This window comes from Hydra vulgaris, chromosome 10, assembly GCF_038396675.1.
Source record: "Hydra vulgaris chromosome 10, alternate assembly HydraT2T_AEP".
Lineage (NCBI taxonomy): Eukaryota > Metazoa > Cnidaria > Hydrozoa > Anthoathecata > Hydridae > Hydra > Hydra vulgaris.
Genome location: NC_088929.1, coordinates 11984272 through 12011131, shown reverse-complemented (window position 1 = coordinate 12011131; position 26860 = coordinate 11984272). Strand labels below are relative to the sequence as shown.

The following is a 26860-nucleotide window of genomic DNA, read 5'->3' as shown; positions in this document are numbered from 1 at the left end:
GTTATATTTTATGGTTATATTTTATGAATATATTTTATGAATATATTTTATGATTATATTTTATGATTATATTTTATGATTATATTTTATGATTATATTCTATGATTATATTTTATGATTATATTTTATGATTATATTTTATAATTATATTTTATGATTATATGTTATGATTATGTTTTATGATTATGTTTTATGATTATATTTAATTATATTCTATTATTGTATTATGATTATATATTATGATTAAATTTGGATTTTATATGAAAAACTTTTAGTAAGACATTGAAGGCTTTTCAAAAATGCCAGATAAAAAGGTTACAAAGGCCGTCACTGTTCATCTAGATATGTTAATGTATAGAATGAATTTATAGAACGAATGTATAGAACGAATACGGAACGAATAAGTTATAAAGTTATAAAAATGTTATTTATGTATGTATACAGTTGTAAAAAAAATATAAATAAATTACAAAAAAAAAATTTTGTCCTGTATATTTTTTGAACTGATACGGCTTTGTATATGTACTTGCACAAAAATAAATATACGCATGACATAAGAATAAAAATACGTAGATATTACTCAAGTTATAGAGTTGTTTATGTATTTTCCACAGAAAAAACTTTGCTGTAACAATATAGTGTAGAGATCGGTAATTTTTAAACTTTCAAATCATTATTCGTAATATAAAAACTTAACAAAAAACTTGAAGATCTTGTTGTTAAATATTTAAATAGTAACGATTTCTTTATCACCATCAGAATTTTGGAAAATATTAAACGTAATTTTCGGAAAGATTGGAGTTTCTTAACTCCTCAAACTCGTTTATCATTGTGTCGCCGGGACAAAACTCTTTCAAAACCTGCAAGATTGAAAATGTAATTATTTTGAAGTTTACTTAAAGCATACCAATTTTCAGTTAAACAAATTATATTTTAAATGCTTTTAGTTTCTTCTAAAAAATGTATAGAATTTGTTCACTAAAATTTATTGTTAAAGAAACATTTTTGCTTAAGAGTATATTCTAAAAATCTAAAATGTTATAAGAAAATAGAGTTTATCAACGGGAGCATAAGTGCCAATTGGCATAAGTGGAAACTTTTATAATTCTTTCTTTCATTTTAAATGAACTGGTATTGTGGCTTATCCTCCTCCAGCTAATTGCCATATAGAGGCCACATTACCAAGGCCCGCAGAGACTGGTTTTTGTTGACACGCTCCAGAAAGGTTCTGCTGGCACGACTGTCTATTTGTTTTTTGCCACTTTTAAGTAAAAAATTTTTGTTTTTTTTAGGGGTACGTTAAAAAGAGACCCGTTTTTGCCAAATATTTCGATTGTTGTTTTGTAGTACTGAGACGTTTTGTTGTCCCAGTGTTTTGGAAAATTGTCTTGCTTTGAAAAGTTCAAGTTTTGGTTTTGGTTCGTAAGTTTTATAAGTGAACTCGCCAACCAATACTTTGAAAAGTGGTAATAATTGTGAGCTTTGTCCTCTTCGCATTCTTTGAGTTGAAATAGTGTTTTGAGGCAAAGTGCAAGACTTTGCTCCTTCGGTGATAAGATTCGGAGACCCCCGCTTTTTACGGGTAAAAAAAGTGTCTCTCTCTTGACCGGAATGAAATTAGTCTTTTGCCACAGATTTTCGTTTGCCAGAAACCACACTTTTGACATTGCTAATGTATTTATCATCATTGTCTTTCCCCTAAGTGACAAAGTACGTAGTCCCAGAAACTTGAGTTTATTCTCTATTTTGTTTAGAGTTACTAACCAGTTGAAATTGGTAGTATCGCTCAGCCTAGTGTAAAAAGTAACACCTAATATTTTGAAACCGGTGTTGTTGTTCCACTCTATGTCTTCCAATTCCGGGTATATTTTAGGATCAAATCCCCAAGGGCGAGACCCTTGGTTTGAAGTGGATCACTGAACCACTTGCTTTTTCAAACAGTTTTATTTTTTCGAAAAAAAAGCGGACTGATTTTACGTTCTTGGCAAAAATTTCAAAACTTTTGCGTACTGCTGTATTTTGAGGGGTTTAGGTGTATCTGGTAACGGGAAACCCTCTATTCTGCTGTCTGCTCTGATCACCAAAGCGAGAGCTTCGGCGCCAAAAACGTACAGCAAGAAAGAGAGGGTCGCCCTGTCTAACTACTCTTTCCGTAAGAACAGATGCCGAAACTTCTGAATATAAGGTGTTGACAAAAGATGCAAAATTTTCTCCGAGATTGAAATTTCGGAGAATCTGAAGCACAATTGACTACAAGAAACGCACAATTGACTTTATCAACCGCCTTTTCTAGATCTATTGACAAAATGTAACTTGGTAGAAATTTAAAACTTAAGAATATTCTTCAACCTGGTTCTATAATTTTCGAACTTGTGGTCGAAAGTTATATTTTCTTTCTTTTTTTTCTTTTATTACAAAATAATAAATATTTACAATTTTTTCTTTAAAATTACATTAACTAAGGTTTTCTTATATAGTAGTTTTACAATATAAAGTTTTTACAAATGTTCGTAAATTTATACATTTTTTGATTTTTATTTATTTTATTATATATTTTTTGTATTTTTGATTTTTTTGCTTTCTTTGATTTTGTGTTTTTTGTGTTTTTTGGTTTTATATTTTTTTGTATTTTTTGTTTTTTATTTTTTTTGCCGTTGTACGGAAAGAAACCGAGAGTTTAGATTAGGTTAAAAAAAAGAAGAAAATCTAAAATAGGTTAAAGAAAGATTCATAAGGCAAAAGAAGGATTTATATCTAAAACAATTTAAAAAGAATTACTGGTCTTTTATATTTTCTTTTTTTTTTTTTTTTTTTAAATTTTATAAAATTTTTTTGTTAATTTTTGTAGTTTTAATTTTTAATGTTATACCTTTGCTTTTTTTTATCTTAGTTTATGGATACTATATTTTTTTTTTTTTTTAATTTTGTGTTTTATTAATTTTTGAATTTTTTTATTTTTTTTTATTTTTCAATATTTTTTATTTTCTAATATAATTTTTATAGTTTTAATTTTTGAAGTATTACTTTTGTTTTTTGTATTAGTTTTAAGTCCAGTCATTATGATTGTATGAAGAGTTATTTTGGATTTGTGTAGTGCTTTTCATATAATCCCTTGATTTTTTATCTTATTTGCTATGTTTCTTTTTATTTGTCTTTCGAATTTTTTCTGATCATATTCTGCTTTTTTGTATGCCTTAAATATTAATAATTCATCTTCCGAGCATTTTGTTTTATCGAAGCCGTAGAATAAATTTAAGTTGTAAATATGCCTCTCAGTATAATCTAAGCAAAGATATTCTGAGGGAAGTTCAATTTTTTTTTCTGGTTCTTCTACTTTTTCTTTTAGTGTTGTGTTTGCTTCATTTACGATGTTGTCGTTGTGAGATTCAATTTTTTTTTTCAATATTGATGTTGTTAAAACTTTGACTATCTTCCATGTGAGCTTCTGTTTCTTGTGTTTGAGAATTTATTTTAGGCGGTTGTGGTGTCAGGGTTAGGGTTAGGGTTAGGGTCAGGGTTAGGGTTAGGTTACCCTAACCCTGACATATCACCATAGAGGCTTCCGATTCTTGTGTTTTTGAAAATTTAATTTTTGGTTCAAATATTTCTTGCGATGTTTCTGGTTCATTTGTTTCCTTTTTTTCTAGGATCTTCGGTCACTTCTAAAATTTTCTTTTGGATTCAGGTTATCTTCTTTGTTTTGTCCGGTATAGATTATCCTGAAGTTATACCCACAGAGTTTTAAAGATCTTGGTATTGGTTTATTTAATTGATTCATCGTGGCAACAAGTATCCCTGTATTATAGGGTGTTCTGTTTTTAGGCGTTTTTCGATATACTGCTCTTGTGTGTATATGTTTTCCATATCCGAGTTGCTCAAGAGCCACACAGACAGTTAAATATTTTTTTTCGAGAGGCAAACCCATTACCGATTCTGCAGCTCATTTGCATAAGTTTCTTGTAGAAGTAGAACTATAAAAATGGTGGGTTACACCATTAATTACAAGATCATTTTCAAGGATCAACGATTTCGAATTGTCAGTTTTCATGACAACCTCGATCATTGTTCCTTTACGAATAATTTGCAAGCCTTCCAGATCGTGATCTAAATTGGCGTTTTCAAGAGCGAAAAAAATATTAGGCTCAGTTATTTTTTCTGTTATTTTACAAAACAGGGTTTTTTTCAATGTGCTAAATTCATTAGACAATTTAGAGTTAAAACTTGTTGCTATAGCTTGGGCATAGCTTTTATTAAAGACATTTAAGTCTATTTTATTTTCTGATGTTTCCATATAAAGATTAATTTATAGCGTAAACAGGGTTTGACGATTAAATGTTTTGCTTCATAGCTCGTATCTCACACATACACAATCTTCTCTACTCAAAAGTTGTTTTGAAACAACTAAATGCCCTTACAAACTAAAGTCGCCTTACAGCAACCCGATGTAGGAAAACGGAAAGAAAAAACACAGGGACCAAAAAAGTTTCAGTATGTGTTTTTTTCCATTGTATGTATTTATATTTTCAGTATGTTCAGTATATCAGTATGTGTTTATAATTTCTTTTTTTTTTTTTTTTCTTTTATTACAAAATAATAAGTATTACAATTTTTTCTTTATAATTACATTATGTCAGGTATTATAGTTTTATAACATATAGTTATTACAAAGGTTCGTAAATATATATATTTTTCAATTTTTATTTATTTTCTTATATATTTGTTGTATTTTTTTTTTTTTTTTTTTTTTGTTTTTTGATTTTAAATTTTTTTTGTTATTTTTTGTTTTTATTGTTTTGCCGTTGTGCGGAGAGAAATCGAGAGTTTTGATTAGATTAAAAAAAAGAAGAAATTCTTAAATAGATTAAAGAAAGATTCATAAGGAAAAAAAGATTTATATCAAAACAAATTAAGAGGAATTACAGGACATTTACACAGAACATTACGTTACGAACACTATAGATAAACACTTACGTGTTTTAATAATATTTCATAAAATAAGGGCTGCCAGTGATTAATCTGATCATATATAATCATAATTTTGTTGTATAACATAGAAAAAAGATGCAGAAGGAAGGAAATCTTTACTAAACATACAACAAGGCGTTGTATTAGCTCATATGTTTAATTGCAGATTTACATTCTCTACTTGACAGAAAACATTTTTATTACAAAAATAGTCAAAGAAAATGTCCGCGGTGTTTCTACCGACATAATAATTATATTTTAAGGTAATAATATTCCTAATGTTTCTGATTATTACCCTGATCACTGCCATTGGGTCAATTTTTTTGTTACTATACATGTGGTGGCATCTACTGTTCCATATTGCACTCATGATGGTTTGAGTGAGTGTCAACAGCAGCTGCAAAATGGGGGTTTTCTCCGATAAATTCGCTGTTTCAATCGAGAAAATCGAATTTATCGGAGAAAAATTGTTTCGGGATGTCAAGGATTTATATACGTGTTTAAAATACTCCCAAATTTCAAAAGGAGGAGGACAGTAGGTAAAGATATGAATGTTGTCCTCGATTTTACCACAAGTTTTTCATTTGTTATTTTTGACAATCTGTTGCCTTGTGCTTTTGGTAAGAAAGGCCGCAGAAAGTAAACTGTTGTGTAAAAAATGAAAGAGGATGTTTAGAGTCGGTCCGCATGCGTGGGAGGTGAAGTTTTTTTTCCAAATTTGGGTCGACGGCATTGTTGTTTTCGTTGAACCGTTCCAGAAAAGTTCTGCTGGCACAACTGTCTTTTTGTTTTTTGTGACTTCAAAGTAAATATTTTTGGTTGTTTTTAGGGGGACGTTAAAAAGGGACCCGTTTTTGCCTTATATTTTTATTGTTGTTTTGTAGACGTTTTGAGACGTTTTGTTGTTTTGGAAAATTATTCTGCTTTAAAAAGTTCCAGCTTTGGTTTTGGTTCGTAAATTTTATAAGTGAACTCGCCAACCAATACTTTGAAAAGTAGTAATAATCGTGAGCTTTGCCCTATTCGCATTCTTTCAGTTGAAAGAGTATTTTGAGGCGAAGTGCAAGACTTTGCTCCTTTGGTAATAAAATTCCAGGACCCCCGCTTTTTACGGGTGAAAAAAGTGTCTCTCTCTTGACCGGATTGAAATTGGTCTTTTGCCACAGATTTTCGAAAATGGCTCTATGCAGACGTTCTATTGGCAATTCGGAAACGGGCAGCACGTTTGCCAGAAACCATACTTTTGACATTACCATCGTGTTTATCAACATAGTCTTTTCCCTAAGTGACAAAGTACGTAGTCCCAGAAACTTGAGTTTTTTCTCTATTTTGTTTAGAGTTACTAACCAGTTGAAATTGGTAGTATCACTTAGTCTGGTGTAAAATGTAACACCTAATATTTTGAAACCGGTGTTATTGTTCCACTCTATGTCGTCCAATTCCGGGTATATTTTAGGATCAAAACCCCCAAGGGCAAGACCCTTGGTTTTTGAGGCATTGATAACTGAACCACTTGCTTTTTCAAACAGTTTTACTTTTTCGAAAAAAAACGGACTGATTTTACGTCCCTGGCTAAAAAGTTCGAATCGTCTGCGTACTGCTGTATTTTGAGGGGTTTAGGTGTATCTGGTAACGGGAAACCCTCTATTCTGCTGTCTGCTCTGACCACCAAAGCGAGAGCTTCGGCGACAAAAACATACAGCAAGAGAGAGAGGGGGTCGCCCTGTCTAACTCCTCTTTCCGTAGGAAAAGAGGCTGACAGGAAACCACAATTCAGAACAGATGATGAAACTTCTGAATATAAGGTGTGAACAAAAGACACAAAATTTTCTCCGAGATTGAATTTTCGGAGAATCTGAAGCAGAAACGCACGATCGACTTTATCAAACGCCTTTTCTTGATCTATTGACAAAAGGAAACTAGGTAGATTTTTAAATTCCGCGTAATCAATAAGATTACGAACTAAATGTAAATTTGAGAATATTGTTCTTTCTGGAATTCCACAAGTTTAATTTGGTTCTATAATTTTCCCCTTTACTTTTGCAAGTCTTAGGGCCAGCGCCTATGTGATTATTTTGTAATCAGCGCCGATTAAGGATATGGGCATCCAGTTTTTGCATTCGGTAAGATCTCCTTGTTTGGGGACCAGTGAAATAATAGATTTTTTCATAGAGTGGCTGGTATTTTTTTCTACGAAAAGTATTTCGTAGGCATGTTCTTCAAAATCTTTTCTAAAATGTGCCAAAAGGTTTTATAAAATTCAGCTGGAAGTCCGTCATAGCCCGGAAATTTTCCGTTTTCAAATTTAAAAAGGGCTTCTTTTAGTTCCGCGACGATTAGGCGGGTGTTTAAAAATTGATTTTCATCATCACTTAAACGTTTAGTGATGTGTGACAAGACATAATTTTGGCTGTCTTTGCATAAACTAGTTTTGGTGTAAATGTTTTTGTAGTAAGATACTAAGGAGTTTAGTCTTTCACCAGGTTTTTACCTATGCACTTCTATTTCCAAAAGGAAGCAATTTAATTTCCAGTATCCTGGTCCTCTCCTAGTTTTACTAAAATTGACAGTTGTTAACACGAACTCCGAAAAGGGGTTGGTGAGAGTTTTGGTGTATGTTGTTTTTTTGGCGATTTTATCAGGGCAGTAGATTCTGTCGAGTCTTCATTTACCCGTCTGATTGCGCCATGTGAATTCTCTTTTGTTGGGAAATTTGTAGCGAAAAACATCAACTAGGTTATACCTACCTTGGAAGAACCCGAGTTCAGTAATGCCGTTGGTGTGATATTTAAAGTTGTTTGTGCCTTCTGTGTCAAGAGGCAGGCTTTCGACCATGTTGAAATCCCCGGCCAACAGGACGGGTTGTCCGGCGTCCTGCGAGATATCTCCAAGGCCGCAGAAAAAATGGCTCCTTTCTCTCGGCACATTAGGAGCATAAATAATCAGCACCTGCATTTCGTGTTCATCAATTTTTATCATGACATTTAATATTCTTCCGTTGTTGTCCCTTTTTAGTTCGTGCAAAGAAACATTGGATTTAGAGAGTATCGCCACCCCACAACAGTTATGACTCGGACCAGAGTTCCAAATAGACTCGCCAGTCCATTCGTCACTCCACTGTTTAACAGTGGACGGTCTGTTTCCTGAAGAAGGATAAGATCGAAGGTGGACTTTTTGAGAAACACAAAAAAATTATCGCGTTTGGCTTGGTCGTTTAGACCGTTAATGTTGCACGTTAAAATATGAATAGCCATGATGAAGAGGACCAGGTTTCCTAATTTGAAAACTCGTGTACCTTAAACATGAATATAATAATTTTACAATCTGACATAAAAAACACAAACATATAAACCGTAACCTTAAAGCACGAGTTTTCGTTTGAACTGAGGTAATACGAACAATAGGACGCACTGGACCATAACATTCCACAAAAAAGCCCGAACAACAACAATACAAATTACGGCAGCTTAAGCGCTTATTCAAAAATGTGATATGCATAATTGATGAAGTTAAAAATAGAACGGATAAAAAGAATTTTTGTAGAAAGAAAAAGTAATAAGAGTTTAGAACAAAAAAATTCGAAATAATAATCTGTTTTGAGAACAAAGGTAAAAAAATAAGATAAAACGAAAAAAATTAGAAAGAGAAATACTCTTACGATTTCTTTTCCGCAACAATTTGGCTGTCAAATTCTTCATCAATTATTAAAGTGTACGTCTCGTCTTCGTAACACATCGCCACACTTTCTTCGGCTAAAAGAACTTCTTCTAAGGACATGCCTTCATTTAAATCACTCGTGTTTATTAGTTTTTTGGGGGTTTCGCATTCCGACTGCCCCAAATGTTTTCTGGTCAGCTGGGTGGGTTTTACTTTTGGTGTTTTTGATGCATGTTGTTTCTCACTGCTACATTTTTTCTCAGATTTAACTTCAGCATTAACGTCAACACAGGCGTTTTGAACGTCGATTTCCACATCTACACTGTTGACTTGTGTTGCTGTGGGTTGTGTGGAAGATGCGGGTGGAATGGTTGTGCTTTTTAAATTTGGTTGGTTAGGTTCGGGCTGGCCAGGGTGTTTGTAGCGGAGGTTGAGTCCATTGACATTTTGATATCGGGGTAAGGGGTTTATGCTTGGGTTTATCTAGTTTTTGATGATAATAATTACATTTCCAGTGTATATATCTTCCCAATGGGCCTTGCACTTTTGTAAGTAGAAGGAGTCAAACTCACCTAGTCCTGCAGCTAGGTGTTTACCAAGCAGGATGATGGCGCTCTGACATTCTTTCCTTAGGGCACCAATTGGAATGTTTTGTACCAAAACATGAATTTTTCGCACATATTTTTGTTAAAACTTTAACATGCACCTTTTGATTTCAATTTTTGCCTCAAGATAGGTTGCCACAGACGAGTTGTTAATAACAGCGAACTCAAAAAGCTTGTTGGTATAATGACTTGTCACCCCCAAACATTGCCAAGTAACTTTTTTTCAGCTAAACTTGAAAGAAAGTCGTTGACACTCAAGTTAAAATCTCCGTATCGACAAAGTAGCACGTTTAAATCAATAACATCAGGCTTTGCGTTGAAAATACCGAGATTGTTTCTCGACTGAACAGCCGCATTTCCAGACGATAGAACGCCAGCATAACTTTTAGCCATTAAGAACTGACTACTACACAATAAAAAATCCTCAATAAAAATAATAAACACAAATACTGAAAAAAGTTTAGATGTGTTTTTGTATTTTCACTTCACAATTCACTTGATATCGTATTGTAGTTCATTCTCCTCGGACATTTGCCCTGCAGAGGTATTAATAAATGTTGCAGTAGTTAAGAAATAAAAATACAAGGTGGTCTACTGTCTACAGTTCACTTGATATGGTACTGCGGTTTATCCTCCTCCGGCTAATTGCCAAATAGAGGCCACATTACCAAGGACCGCAAAGACAAGTTCGGCTCCAAAAGGAGCGTCATAACCCGCTCTACGGACCAAGAGTAAAGTGATTTTAGGAAGAACAAAGACATGTTAGAGTGAATGATAGAAGTAGTCGATTTATAAAGGTAGCATAAAGACAGCGGACAGGATTTCACGCGGTATTAGAAGGTGCAAAATTTGTTCGCGAATTAATTTTTTTTTTTTTTTTTTTTTTATTACAAAATAATAATTATTTACAATTATTCTTTATAATTTACATTAACTCAGGTTTTTTAAACATTTACAATGTATAGATTTCACAAGTGTTAGTAAATATGTACATTTTCTATTTTGTATTTATTTTATAATATATATTTTTATATTTTTTATTTTTTTATTTTTTTGTGTTTTTTAATTTTATATATTTTTTTGTCTTTTTGGTTTTATATTTTTTTATTTTTTTTTATTTTAATTTTTTTGCCGTTGTGCGGAAAGAAATCGAGAGTTAAGATTAGGTTACAAAAAAAGGAGAAATTCTAAAGTAGGTTAAAAGAAGATTTATAAGGTAGAAGGGTTTAGATGAAAAGAAATTTTAAAGAATTACAGGACTTTAAAACAAACATTACGTGACGAATATTATAGAAAAACACTTATGTGTTAAAATTATAGTTTATAAAATAAGGGCTGGCAGTGATTTGCTAATCATATATAATAATAATTTTGTTGTATAACATAAGAAAAATTGCAAGAGGGAAGGAAATCTTTACTAAACATGCAAGGAGCCGTAGTTTTGTTTTAGCTCATATGTTTAGTTTCAGATTTCCATTCTCTACTTGACAGAAAACATTTTTTATACAAAAATACTCACAGAAAATGTCCGCAGAGTTTCTACGGACATGATAATTATATTTTAGGGTAATAATATTTCTGATGTTCCTGATGATTACCCTGACCACTGCAATTGGGTCAACTTTTTTGTTCCTGAACATGTGGTGCCATCTACTGTTCCATATTGCACTCATGATGGTTTGAGTGAGTGTCAACAGCAGCTGCGAAGTGGGGGTTTTCTCCGATAAATTCGCTGTTTCAATCAAGAAAATTGAATTTATCGGAGAAAAGTTGTTTCGGGATGTCAAGGATTTATATACGTGTTTAAAATACTCCCAAATTTCTAGAGAAGGAGGACAGTAGGCAAAGATGTGCATGTTGTCCTCGATTTTACCACAAGTTTTTCATTTGTTATTTTTGACGATCTGGTGCCTTGTGCTTTTGGCTAGCAAGGCCGCAGAAGGTAAACTGTTGTGTAAGAAACGAAAAAAGAAGTTTTGAGTCGGTCCGCATGCGTGGGAGGTGAAGTTTTTTTTCCAAATTTGGGTCGACGGCAGTGTTGTTTTCGTTGAACCGTTCCAGATAAGTTCTGTTGGGACCACTATCTTTTTGTTTTTTGCCAGTTCTAAGTAAAAGTTTTTGGTTGTTTTTAGGGGGACGTTAAAAAGGGATCCGTTTTTGCCTAATATTTATATTGTTGTTTTGTAGTACTGAGACATTTTGTTGTCCCAGTGTTTTGGAATATTGTTCTGCTTTTAAAAGTTCCAGGTTTGGTTTTGGTTCGTAAGTTTTATAAGTGAACTCGCCAACCAATACTTTGAAAAGTAGTAATAGTCGTGAGCTTTGTCCTCTTCGCATTCTTTCAGTTGAAAGAGTGTTTTGAGGCAAAGTGCAAGACTTTGCTCCTTCGGTGATAAAATTCCGAGACCCCCGCTTTTGACGGGTAAGAAAAGTGTCTCTCTCTTGACCGGATTGTAATTGGTCTTTTGCCACAGGTTTTCGAAAATGGCTTTTTGCAGACGTTCTATTACCCATTCGGGAACGGCTAGCACGTTTGCCAGAAACCACACTTTTGACATTGCTAACGTATTTGTCAACGTAGTCTGCCCCTAAGTGACAAAGTACGTAGTCCCAGAAACTTGAGTTTTTTCTCTATTTTGTTTAGAGTTACTAACCAGTTGAAATTGGTAGTGTCGCTCAGTCTGGTGTAAAAGGTAACACCTAATATTTTGAAACCGGTGTTGTTGTTCCACTCTATGTCGTCCAATTCCGGGTACATTTTAGGATCAAAACCCCCAAGGGCGAGACCCTTGGTTTTTGAGGCGTTGATCACTGAACCACTTGCTTTTTCAAACAGTTTTATTTTTTCGAAAAAAAAGCGGACTGATTTTACGTCCCTGGCAAAAAAGTTCGAATCATCTGCGTACTGCTGTATTTTGAGGGGTTTAGGTGTACCTGGTAACGGGAAACCCTCGATTCTGCTGTCCGCTCTGATCACCAAAGCGAGAGCTTTGGCTACAAAAACGTACAGCAAGAGAGAGAGGGGGTCACCCTGTCTAACTCCTCTTTCCGTAGGAAAGGAGGCTGACAGGAAACCGCAATTCAGAACAGATGCCGAAACTTCTAAATATAAGGTGTGAACAAAAGACACAAAATTTTCTCCGAGATTGAATTTTCGGAGAATCTGAAGCAGAAACGCACGATCGACTTTATCAAACGCCTTTTCTTGATCTATTGACAAAAGGAAACTAGGTAGATTTTTAAATTCCGCGTAATCAATAAGATTACGAACTAAATGTAAATTTGAGAATATTGTTCTTTCTGGAATTCCACAAGTTTGATTTGGTTCTATAATTTTCCCCTTTACTTTTGCAATTCTTAGGGCCAGCGCCTATGTGATTATTTTGTAATCAGCGCCGATTAAGGATATGGGCATCCAGTTTTTGCATTCGGTAAGATCTCCTTGTTTGGGGACCAGTGAAATAATAGATTTTTTCATAGAGTGGCTGGTATTTTTTTCTACGAAAAGTATTTCGTAGGCATGTTCTTCAAAATCTTTTCTAAAATGTGCCAAAAGGTTTTATAAAATTCAGCTGGAAGTCCGTCATAGCCCGGAGATTTTCCGTTTTCAAATTTAAAAAGGGCTTCTTTTAGTTCGGCGACGGATAGGCGGGTGTTTAAAAATTGATTTTCATCATCACTTAAACGTTTAGTGATGTGTGACAAGACATAATTGGCTGTCTTTGCATAAACTAGTTTTGGTGTAAATGTTTTTGTAATATGAAATCAGGGAGTTTAGTATTTCACCAGGTTCACTCGTCAATGTGCCGTCATTCTTGCGAATTTCGGTAATTGACTTGTTCCGCTGTTGAACTTTTTCCAAATTATACAAAAATTTTGAAGGTTTTTCTCCTTCTTCGATTAGTTTTTGTTTCGTGCGAATAAACGCTCCAGGAAACTGGAGCAAGAAAAGAGCATCGCGTTTTTCTTTGATGCTATCTAAATTCGGGTTAGCGTTTTGTCGCTCCCGTTGGATTTTATTTTCAATCCTTTTGATATTTTTTTTGTTTTTCGCACTTTCCTGTATCAATATGTGTTGTAATTCAGCCCTAACAAAAAGTTTGCAGTCGTCCCACCATTTTAAAATTGACGTATAGGACTGTTTTTTAGTTTGCCAATCTTGAATTAGGAGCTCAATTTTTTGCCTATGCACCATTATTTCCAAAAGGGAGCAGTTTAATTTCCAGTAGCCTGGTCCTCTCCTGGTTTTAATAAAGTTGACAGTTGTTGACACGAACTCGTGGTCGGAAAAAGGGTTGGTGAGAATTTTGTTGTATGTGGTTTTTTTGGCGACTTTTTCAGGGCAGTAGATTCTGTCGAGTCTACATTTGGCCGTCTGATTGCGCCATGTGAATTCTCTTTTGTTGGGAAATTTATAACGATAAACATCTACGAGGTTATACTTACCTTGGTGGACCCCGAGTTCATCAATGCCGTAGGTGTGATATTTAGCATTGTTTGTGCCCTCTGTGTCAAGAGGCAGGCTTTCGACCATGTTGAAATCCCCGGCCATCAGGACGGGTAGTCCTGTGTCCTGCAAGAAATCTCCAAGGTCGCCAAAAAAGAGGCGCCTTTCTCTCGGCACATTAGGCGCGTAAATATTCAGCACCTGCATTTCGTGTTCATCAATTTTTATCATGACATTTAATATTCTTCCGTTGTTGTCCCTTTTTAGTTCGTGCAAAGAAACATTGGATTTAGAGAGTATCGCCACCCCACAACAGTTATGACTCGGACCAGAGTTCCAAATAGACTCGCCAGTCCATTCGTCACTCCACTGTTTAACAGTGGACGGTCCGGATTTTGTTTCCTGAAGGAGGATAAGATCGAAGGTGGATTTTCTGAGAAAACCAAAAAAATTATTGCATTTATCTTGGCCGTTTAGACCATTTATGTTGCACGTTAAAATAATAATAGCCATGATGGAGAGGGTCAGGTTTCCTAATTTGAAAACTCGTGTATCTTAAACAAAAATATAATAATTTTACAACCTGACATAAAAAACACAAACATAAAAAGCTTAACCTTATAGCAGGAGTTTTCGTTTGAACTGACGTAATACAAACAATAGGACGCACTGGACCATAACATTCCACAAAAAAGCGCGAACTACAACAATACGAATTACGACAGCTTAAGCGCTTATTTAAAAATAGAACATGCATTTCGTAATAGAACGTGAAAGAATCGAAAAAAATTAATAGATTTGAGAATAGAAATAAAGAAAGGAAAAAAAAATGAAAAAATTGAAGTTTAGAAAAAAAATACAAAATATAGGAAAATTAAAAAGAAAAAGGAAATCTTACGACATCTTCTCCGCACAATTTAGGGCATTATAGCACTCGAAGTTAAAATTAAGATCTTGATCATCATCAATACCGTTTTTTGCTATCGAGGTTGCTTTTTCGAGAGTTTCCTCTTTGTTTTCTTTACTAAGTTCAGTTTCTTCTTCGAATGATATTTCGTTACTACACTTTTTTGAGTTAACAGTAGTATCTGCCTTATTTTTGGCTCTTTTTCTTTTCGATATTTTTGGCTCTTTACTACATACTTTTGGCTGTTCGATTTCAATGCACTTGTTATTTTTCTTCTCTTCAATGGTGGTATTTAGCATTTCTATCTGCGGGCTTGATAGTGATTTTACCTCAGATGTTGGTTCGTTCAGTGCCGTAGCCATTTTCTCTGAAACATCATGATTAATTACAGCGGCTGGAATTTCAGCTTTGGAAGAGGACTGGGGTTGCCCGTTGTGTTTGTATCTCAATGTAAAGCCATCTACATTTTGATAACGTGGCAACGGGTTAATATGCGGATTCTGCCAATTTTTTATTATAATAACCACATTTCCAGTAAATATAAACTCGCCATGAACCTTCACTTTTTGACAACTGTACGACTCAAAGATCCCCCTTCCGTTAGCTAGGTGTTTTCCTAAAGCTGTGATCGCTGAGGATCCACCACTAACTAAAAAACCTATAGGAATATTTTGGACCAATACATGGACACTTCGAATAAACTTTTGTGTTATTGAGAGGGAAACATTTTTTATTGTTAATTCAATTTCAAGGAATTCAGAAACTTTGTTTGGAGTGTTGACAACGAACTCGAAGTATCGATTGCTGTAATGCCTGGTTATACCCCAGACGTAACATAGAAGGTTTTTTTTAGCAATAGCATCTAAGAAGTCTTCGACACTGCAATTTAAATCGCCATATCTGCAGATCAATACCGGGTAGTTGTCATTAGAAGACGTAGGTTTAAAAATCCCAAGGTTAACTCTATCTAATCTAACTCTATCACCTTCAACGCCAGTAACAGGTGCAACTACACTAGCATAACTTTTAGCCATTACGAATAATAAGACTTTACTATTACGTTTTAATCATTAAAAAATTTTTATTAATACGTAACAACAGTTTACTTGATAAGAACACCATCGACAGACCTGCTCAAACTAACCTTTTATACAGAAGTTAGCTACTAAATTGCTTGCGGCTTTGTTTTTATAATAAATTGTCGTTGTTCATTAATAAATCCTTTCATTTTCAAAATATTGCTTGTGGGTTTGTTAATCTTTTTTTTAATAATATACTTTTTTCCTTTTTATAAATACATCTTTTTATTGTTCAAAATTGCTAAGATTGCTTGTTGGTATGCATTTTTTTTTTTTTTAATACCTTTTTTTTTTTTTAAAAAAAAAAATTTGTTTAATGCTAATATATCGTAACTCTTTGTAAAAAACTAAACAATACAAAATTAAATATAGCAAAAACATGTCCTCAAAATTATAATCTTTTTTGTACTAAAAAATTTTTTAATTTAAGTTTGATAGTTCAGTTCACTAAAGAGGTATTTCTAAATAAACCTTGTGTAGACCTGTCAATATTTAGTTTACTGAACTATTAAATTTAAATTAAAAGTTCTACTTTTTTATTAAATTTAAATTAAAAATTCTACTTTTTAGTACAAAAAAGGTTTTATTTTTGAGCAGATGTTTTTGCTATCTATTATTTATACATTATTTTTAAAAACTAGTTTTTATAAAATTTTTTTAAAATTTCAGTAAAAGCATATTCAAATTTTTGTTAGTACAGGGCCGACAACACGGGTTTCAAAGTAAAGGGGGGGAGGGCACAATTATCAATTTGTAAAAAAAATCATTTTTATCTAGATTTTCCTTTATAAAAAAAAAAAAGTCCTTTAGAGAAAATAGGAGAGGGGGGGGGGGGCACGCAGTTCCTGGTGTCGGCGGCTCTGCATTAAAAAAAAACATATAGTAAATGTTTATAATTACAACTTTTATAAAAAAAAATTAAAAACTGAAATGGATTCCTTAAAAACCCGTTTGTTCATTCAACGGGTACCTAATCAGGCATTTTTACGAATTTTGACAGCCCATGACCCATGGCTGCTAAGGACTTTTTTTTTATTGCACGACCGAAAAGCTGTTTCTCTATAACTAACATGTCGAAAACTAAGTTTCTTTGCAATACTATTTTTAATAACATCATTATGTTGTGAATAAACAAAACGATAAAATGTTTACAAAACAGTTTTTTGACGGTATAGCAACCAAAAAAATACTTGATAAAAATGGGCATTTACACCGGCCGCAAAAACAATATAACAGAGCAAGATCTTTTCAAAACCTTTTATAATATGCTTTATTATATATTTAAGAGTTTTTAAATAAAAGCATTTACCTGTAACTAAATATCTAAGTGCTCTCTGCACACTTTAAGATAACAAAAATATTCTTTATAGAAAATGTTTAAAAACAAAAACAAAAAACAGATCGTAGATAAAAAAATTCTTTTGTATTAAAATGTTGTTCTTCATGAAAAAAACAACTCTTAAAAATCTCATTCAAGTTGCTAAAAAACGGTTTTTTTGATAAAATAATGTTTTTATTGTTTGATAAAATGATAGACATGTAAAAAGGACAACTTTGTCTAAAGAAAAAAAAAAGATTATATAACTTCAGAATAGGATGAGTTTGGGACAAAATAAACTATAGCTAAGAAAAATATCAAAAAGTACTAGAAACCTATTGATTTATACAAGTTGTCTATTTTTCTTTATCTTTCTTGTTTTTCAAAACTTTAAATTACAGTTTCCGTGTTTATTAAAATATCTACAGTCGATCATCAGCATTATCTACAACAACGTCCTCTTCACTATTTCACGTTTCATTAAAAATATTTTTCTTGGAAGGGGTCAATAAATTCTTCTAGCAACTATAGATCAAGCTTTTGCTTTGCCATTTTTTGATATCTTTTGCTAAACTGCATAATTTTTGTATAAAGTAAGAGTGAAAGTCAACTTAACTTCTTTCATTAGCCAAAAATGAAATCGTAAATACTGTTTCATTATATATCAATACTAAATTTTTATTATTTTATTATTATTTGCCGTATATTAAAGTTTACAATGGAATAAATCGTGTTAATAAATAAGAGAGCTGGAGCAAGCAGAAGACATAAACTGTCTTATCATCGAGCCCCATTTTTATTAAAAAGTTTATATACAAAAATGAAAATTAGCTAAGTACATAATAAGAATTTTACACACGTTAGTTACAATATAAATATTTATATAAGATAAATATTAGTGTTGAAATATAACGCAATATATCAAAGATTAACAACAATATAAAAGTATTAAAGTTTTTTAACAAAAAAAAATTAAACAAAAACAAAACTGCAGCAAAAGAAAAGTAGGGTCTATAACTATTTTTTAAATAATTTATATCATTTATGTATTTATTTTAAAAGAGATATTTTAAATCAAAGTCATTTTGTAATAAGAGACTTAGATTTTTTCCTGATTTGTTCCAAAGAGATGTTTTGAATATTATTATTTTTTGTAATAAATTTTGAAAAGTGTTTCCATAGAAACGGTCCACGGTATTGGGTTTGGTAAGAACTTAGTTTTAAATTAGTTTTTGGTGCAAAAAAGTTATTAATTGAAAATTTAGTAGGATACTTGTGCGAGATATCACTAAAGTAACTCTGAAATACAATAGCGAAAAGTCCATGTCTTGTTTTAAACACGGATTGTAGAACTTGGTGTATATTAAGTTTATAGATAATTAGGGCATCAAGCTTCCTTAAAAGAGGTTTGCAATGAAAATTTATGTGTGCACTAATTACAATCATGCATGCGTATTTTTTTGTTTCCTATAAAGTTTGTTTAATTTACTATAATTAGTACTACCCCATACAATATTACAGTCAGAGGAAAAACTATAAATAAATGAAAATTATATTTTTTTCAATTAGGCGGTGTTAAGATATAGTTTAGTTTTATATAATATGGAAATATTTATTGAGATTTTATTTTCTATGTATTTTATATGTGGTTTCCATGACAAATTTTTATCTAGTATTACTCATTAAAAATTAACGATTGGTTCCCTTTTAATAAATGTTTTATTGATTAAATGATTACGCAATTTTAGAAGAACATCATCACCTTAACTAGGTTTGGAAAATTAAATAAATTTAATTTTTTTTCCATTTAACGAAAGCCTATTACTTGTAAACCACTCGTTTATTTTTATTAGTTCTTCATTAAATATATTAAAGAGAACTTTTATGATTTTGATGTATAGATGTAATCTTAGTTACTCTCGTTGACTTATTTATTGTTGGTATTAGGATATATTGGGTTGGAGTATCTACAAAGTATTGAACATTTTTATTTGAAGCATAATTAAGCAAATTTAGGTTAAAATCACCAGTTAAGTAAACATGTCTCCGTGTTAAACTAATTTTTATTAAAAACTGCTTAAATAAGTTTTAAATTTTCTTAAACTACCAGATGGTTGTCTATAAATAGAATTAATTACAATATTTTTCGTGGTTTTGTTTATAATTTTTATCCAAAGCAACTCACAATCTGTTTCATTAAAATTAAGATCATTACGTAAAATAAAGTTAATTGTTTTGTGGACAAAAATACTAACACTATCACTAGCGTAGTTAAAACGCGGTTGGTGAACTGAAACGTAATTATTTTATTCAAAATATGAATTTTTTCCGTTGGTTTTAAGCCAAGTTTCCGTGATACAAATTATTTGAAATTCGTGGTTTAGTTGATGCAATAAGAGTTTAAGATTTTTAAACTTTTTGTTAATACTTCGAATGTTTATATTTAGTATAGAAAAGTTATTTTGTTCTGACAGAGATATTGAGTAGATTTAGAAATTAAATAATACTCGTTTTCTGAATTTTTTACATTAAAAAAGTTATCATCACCAGCATTCTCATCATTAAAGTTAAATGAAAATTTGACCTCCATTTTTATAAGTAAAGTTTAAGATTATTAATTAAACAAAGTATCATATTAAAAGTAAAATAAAATTGTAGTATATATAAATATGTTACGAAAATAATATATTACTTCTGTTCGCAGCCAATCCCGAATGATTAACTTATCTTATGAGATAAATGCATATTTTCCAGCCGCTCGTTCAACTTTCATCTGATTTCGTAGAGCTTTCCTAATTGTGACAGTTTCGGCACAAAAATCTACGTTAATATAAATATTTTTACGTTTTAATTGAGATGCTTTTTTTAAAATTTCAACTTTATCTTTATAATCTAACAGTTTTAATACAATTGCTCTTGGTTCTTTTAAATCTCTCTGACCAGTTCCATGAGCTCTTTTAATCCTAATATTTGTTAACCCCAAATGCTCTTCAAAAACTTTACTGTCTTTTTTTATTACCTTTATTTGTTTTGCATGATGATTAACCTTTAGATCTAATTTATCTAATCTAACGTATATAATTTTCGTGTTTGCGCTTAATATGTTTAACACGTTTTTTTCCTGTTGCTTCATCATTTTGTCTATTTCGTTCATAAATTCTTCAAACATTTTTTGTATCTAATTTTTTACTTGATCCTTTGTAATAGCCAAAAATAACTAATATGTCTTCATTAAAAAATATATATTTATGTATATTTGCTTATTGTATAAATGTAGCCAGTTAATTGTGGTTGGTAAAATATTATTGAAAATAAAAGCCATACCTATTATTATTTAACAAGTTTTAGATTATTCAAATCATAATTTATATTACAATTAAATTTACAAATACATCACAGTTTATACAACAATTACAAATTTTAAAGAAATAACTGATGCAAACTATTTTAAAGGCAACAAATCAAAGACAATTAACTATTTCTTGTGATAAAGTTTGTTTGTTGCGACTTTATATTTTATAAAGTAATGGACACTTGTCCGACATCGCAATGTGACTTCGCAATTTTCATAGAGGAACATTATTTTAAGTCATTAAAAAGCATCATTTATTGCTGCATTCACCTTGTTCTGATAAGTACCCGATGCAGAAAATCGTAAATTAAAAAATAAAATAAAAATCATATATAGACATTTTTATCATAAACTAACGGACGGTGTCACAATAAATTTTGCTACTAAAAAATTTTGCCGACGCGGCATTATTTCCGTAAATAAATTTGCTGTCCAGCTATATAATTTTGTGGGTGATGATTAAGACGCATAAGAAGCGGAAGCTGAAATTCAAAAAATAATTTTTTTTTTATGGATTTACCATACCTTTTTTAAATTAAAATATAACTTTATATAGTTCAAATTTAAAAATGACTAAAAAAATAAAGATAGCTTATATTGATAAAATTAGTTTCTTAGATAATTTAACTTTATAAAGGAATCGTAGTTATTGTATAAAAGTAACCTATATCATCCTCGACCCTTGTTATAATGCATCGTCCATAAATTACGTAAAGCAAGCATTCACAATAAATAAAACAAAAAAGATCAAAAGTTTTTCCTCGCAGAGTCTTCAAAACCAAAATAGCCCATTAAGTTTAATAAAAATCACCGCGTAAAAGAGATTTTTTTTCTAATATAAAGGTGTTTTGAAAAACGGCCTAATGCACTCTAATAAAAATAACAGTTAATGCACTCCTATAAAACAACAACAACAACAAAAAAAACAATTTGAAGTCTCTCCAAGAGATGATAGTTAAAAATATATTTTAAAAATAAAGAAAATTCTTTAAGTTAACTTCAAAAAATATTTATGAATGCTTGCCTATTTTGCAACTCCACTCTTACAATGACTAGTCTTCTTTATATGAGTCCATGAGATGCATAGTGGTATAAGTCACTATTTTCAATTTTTTGAGTTATTGCCACCAATGGGTAGCATTTTGTTTAATCTATTACATGGCAAAAAGGTATAAATCTAATGATGTCGATAATGCTGCTATTTTTATTTACTTCTTCTTTATGATATGATGTCTACTAAATGCCTCTGTATCTCAAGACTAGATATGAGTGACTTATACCACTATGCATCTCAGGGGCTCATATTGAACACACGTAATGTGGAACCGCCTTGAGCATTTGCTGCAAGTAACCATAAAATTATAAACGCCAGACATTAGGCAAGTGCAATTAGTTAAATAGTTTCTGCTGAGGGATTGTCATATTTAGGAAAAAATAACTAAACTCAAGAATTAAATCTTCAATAACTTACGTTTTCAAACTATCTTTCCCTAATTAATAATCTAAGATGCTTACTTATTTAACTGAAACTAAAAAAGAAGCATGCTATTGAAGACATCATTTTCAAAGTTATGATGTTTTTAATGTTATTAGGTAATTAAAAGTCAACACTAAATAGCATTTTTTTTTTGACGATAAAGTAAAAGGAATTAAAATATTGTACCTCGGACCATGGATAAATTAAAGATCCTGACAACTTTTATATATAAAGATTATTTTACAAAAAAAAAATTGTTATTTTTTCCTAATATAAACTTTAAAGAACGTTTATTGATAGTTAACATAGTCGAAGCAAAGGTTTGCATAATTTTTTTTAACGTGTTTTGGCGGTTTGATAATTTATTTTTTCATAAGTGATTGAAGTAAACAATCACATATCATTAGTAAGTTTGATTTTAGCTGTGACAAGCTGTATTTGGATAAAGAATTTAATTTGTTATATGATTTGCGATTGATTACTAATATTGTTGTTTAGACTCCATATTATACATAAAGATAGGTTGCATTAAAAGTTGTATACTTAACATGACAAACGTTACATATTTATTTTCCTTATTTTTGGTTCTTTATTCGAGACAAGCTCGTCATTTATATAATGAAATCGTTAACAAAGTATAGCATATAATAAAAATAAACAAATTGTGTAATAAACTTAATATACACTGTAACGTGTCTTCATTATTTAAAGAACGCTGAAAACAGAATACCAATGGATTTGTCATGAAGAAACTGCTTTACAACAACGGGGAAGCCGGTGTGGCGCGTGCCCTTTTTTCCTCCACACACACTATTTTTGTTAAAGATTTTTTTTTTTTAAGAAATTTTTAGATATAGAGGACTTTGTTTAGAAATTGAAGATTTATATATATCATTTTAAAATTTATTTGCATAAAAATTTAACGATTATCACAAATTTGTAAAAAATGCAAACTTTTTGAATAAAAAAATAAAGATAAGTCAATATAAATGAATATAAAAATGTTGACTCCACTTACATTTGTTTTCAGTTTCTAAACTGTTTTTAGTTGCTAAAAGTTCCGTAACTAATGGCTCCAAATCTTTAAATATTTTCGGCGCAATCTCTTCTTGAAAGTCATTCAGACCTTTTATTCCACTATCAAGTATTGCATTTAATAATTTATCCTCGTTATCAATATACTTTGATTGCTTAAAAATGGATTTTAAAGTACTGCTTAAACTTTTTTCACCATCAGCCATACCTAAAAAATAAATTTAAAAGAGTTTTGAAATATAAACTTACTAGTATTAAAAATGTTATAAATAGGGACTACTCTTGCTATTTTAAATTGATCAGGAAAAACACCAGTTTTTAAGAATAATTTGAATATTGTTAAAAGAGGCGATTCAATAATATCAAATACTGATTTCAAAACAATTGCATTGATTTCGTCGATGCCTGGACTTTTGTTGGGTTTAGTAAATTTAGGGCTGTTCGAAGTTCATCCAAGGATATTTCGAACTCAGTCTTAACTGAGTGTGTTTTTTTAAATAAAGATTTAAAGGTTTTGCTTCACGGAATTATTTTTTTGGCTAAATTTTCACCAACGTTTATGAAGAATTCATTAAACATATCGGCAATTTTGTCTCTGTCAAAAACATCTGTGTTCATATTTGTTTGTAAACGCTTTGGAAGAATAGTGCTAATGCTTAGTTTTTTTTTTCCAATTACACCTTTAATTATAAAGCATTTTTCCTACCATTTTCTATTGAGTTTTTGAGCAGATTGGAGAAATAGTTTTTTTAATCTTTTTTTAAATTTTTCAAAAGAATTTTTGTATTTTTTTTTTATTTAGTTTCATTATTTAAAGTTTTAGTTTTTAAAAAATTATCGTAGAGCTTTTGCTACTTTTTTAATGATTTTTTAAGCCCTTTTGTCATCCAAGGGTTATGCAGGTTTTTAAAATGAATTGTTTTCTTGGTCTTTGGAAAGAACTTTTTGGTATTGTTAAAAAAATAATATATATATATATATATATATATATATATATATATATATATATATATATATATATATATATATATATATATATATATATATATATATATATATATATATATATATATATAAACGTAATGATGTTACAAAATTATCTTAAAAAACTTATTTAAATTTTGGCTGATCCTGACCACTATGTAGGATAAAACTTAAAAATAAAAAAACCTCTAAATAACAATAATGATATTAAAATAAATGTTAATGTTAAAACTTAGCACAGCAAGCGAAACAACTTGATTGACTTTGTTAAAAGAGAAAGTGTTTTCTATTTGTTGATGTTTTAAACTAGATTAAAATTTACTTTGTTTTAGAATTCTCCTTCATTGATATTAACACACAACCTAAAATAGTAATACTATAACTACTTGTCCGCGAAGAAAATACCTTTGGTTTTCAAATTATTTTGATTTTTAATATTTTTCCTCTTTTTCTCGAAAGTCTGGCTTACCTGTTTTATCTTCTTTTTCTCAATATATTTTTTTGTTTTAATTAAAGTTTAGCAAAAAACTTTTTTTATTTTTATTTTTTATTTTTAATGCATTTAATAAAGACCATTTTTTTAGTTCATTGGGTGTGTTATATTAAATCATTTGTTGCTCTGTTTGTAAAATCATGTAAAGGATCGTCCATAAATTACGCAACGCGAAAGAAAATTAAAAATTAAATGCAGAAGACTATTAACTCTATTGCGCAGCGGTTTTCATGTAACTTAAAGGGCTTAAAGCATTTTAAGTTGAATGAAAACCGCTGCGCAAAAGTGAAAATGGTCTTTTACTTTTATTTTCAAAATAGATTTTTGCATTCCTTCCGAAAACAAATTCTGTAAGGAGTTTTTTCCCGGCGGATTTTTTCTTAAGAGGATTTTTGTCTTGGGTAATTTTTTACTAGAGAATATTTGAGGGGGTAGATGGGGATGGGGTGATTTCTTGCTGACTCTGATATACATACATTTTAGAGTGACTTTTGGCAAGCAATGGGAACAATTTAATGAAACAAAATATGAGAGAAAATGGTCCACTAACAAACATCATAATTTGGTTTATTTAAACCTAAACAACTAACTTTGCCATTATAGTCGCGAAACTTATCATAATAAATTTGAGTTTTTTCTTACTCTAATTTTTTTATGTACAATTTTCTAAGCTGTATTAACTTATCCTACTTTTGTATTCATATGTACACTACTTTTAGCTCAGACGCCTTGTCAAACTATTAATAGCATTACTGCTAAGAAAGTATCCACATTTTTGATACATTGTCTATTTTTTGCAGCTCAATCAATTAATATCTATACTTATAAGGACGCTTTGTTTGGATTGTTGACTTTTTACTATTGACTTGTTGCGTATTGATAAAGCATTTGCCTTATTAACCCTTGTCGAAGTTTTCAAAAGCATTTATTAGTGAGTGATTATTTCTATAATTGCATAGTTGTCATTATTTCTATAATTGCATACAAAAAACATTTCTGCAATAAAAAGTTAGTAATGTCTACAAAACAACGACATTTATAAGCTAAGGCTAAACATGTATTTCAAGTTAACTGCAATTGTTTGCTTAAGCATTTCTTTAGTTGTTGCATAATAAACTAAAAATGACAATTTTTACGAAAATGACAGTCTAGCATCTTCTAAAGTTGCTTTGATTGGTCTATTTAGATCATAACACCCAAAGGGCACGCGGACATAGTCCATTTGGACATCTTTAAACGTACTAAATGAAACAACTTTCGTCCGTCCATTTAGGACTTCTATAGTACGTCCAAGGACGTCAAAATAGTCCGTTTCGAAGTCTAAATTAGACGCTATTGAACGTCTGTCGGACGTCCAACTTTTATTGGTTCATTCAACATTTAACTTCTCCATTTTATGTAAGTACAAATATATATATATATATATATATATATATATATATATATATATATATATACAAACATATATATATATATATATATATATATATATATATATATATATATATATATATATATATATATATATATATATATATATATGTATATATATATATATATATGTATGTATGTATATGTATATATTATATAAACTTTTAGCTTTTAACCGAACACTTAACTTAAACACATACTTCGACAAACAAGGCTTCTGTTGTTAGATATAAGTTAAACACGGTACTTTAAGAAACGTGGTGCATATCAATCTTGGATTTAATTTTCTAAAAAGCGAGCTTTCCGCCACAACACCACTACTTTTACTAATATAAATACAACTATTATTATTATCTATAATATAATTGCTACAGTAACGTTTAACCTTTGACGTCGATTCATTAGTTTCTAGGCTTTGGAAGAGCGCGTTTTCAAGATGCACGCGGCCATTGGAGAAAGATCTCTTAAGCGAGCTAAAACTTTTTACCTTTTGGAATGTAGTTATTATTTATTAGTTTAGAAATATTACATATAGAATCATATTAAGATAAGTTACTACATACTATAATTGAGTTATAGATAATAGTTATATATAACATTTTTATTATATATAAAGTAGAAAGGATCACTCCGTTTATCTTTTTAAATCGTTTTATCTTGTATGCTTTAGTTTTTTTTTTAGCTTTATTTTTTTTAGCAGTTTTGTTTTGTTGAGCTGATATTTTATTTTTTAGAAGGAAAAGAGTGGTATGGATGATGCCTAATTATTTCTCATGCAACAAAAAAGTTATGCTAATGCTATTTCCATAAAATTGCTTATTACTACTTTGAAATTATTTTGATGCTATTAACTATTTTTGTTTATTTTTGAAAATTTAGTAAAAGGAACTAAAATTTTGTGCCAACACTAATACGACATGTTACATGTTATTGTATGTAAAGATTAAACTTTTTATGAGGTTTACAGTTCTTATGAAAAAAAAAAATGAAGGTAAAGTGTATTGTTTATATAAATCTATATATATATATATATATATATATATATATATATATATATATATATATATATATATATATATATATATATATATATATATATATATATATATA

The 26860-nt window shown here is 30.5% G+C and overlaps 1 protein-coding gene across 2 annotated transcripts in view; it reads right to left on the bottom strand.

Moving 5' to 3' along the window:
• Positions 1-26860, bottom strand: part of LOC136085796 (uncharacterized) — a 66887-nt gene that overhangs the window by 7053 nt on the left and 32974 nt on the right. For both annotated transcript variants that reach the window (XM_065807266.1, XM_065807265.1), the window contains one exon: positions 22826-23050. In XM_065807266.1, the coding sequence (XP_065663338.1) occupies positions 22826-23048 (223 nt within the window). In that variant the 5' untranslated portion in view covers positions 23049-23050. The remainder of the gene's footprint in view (positions 1-22825; positions 23051-26860) is intronic.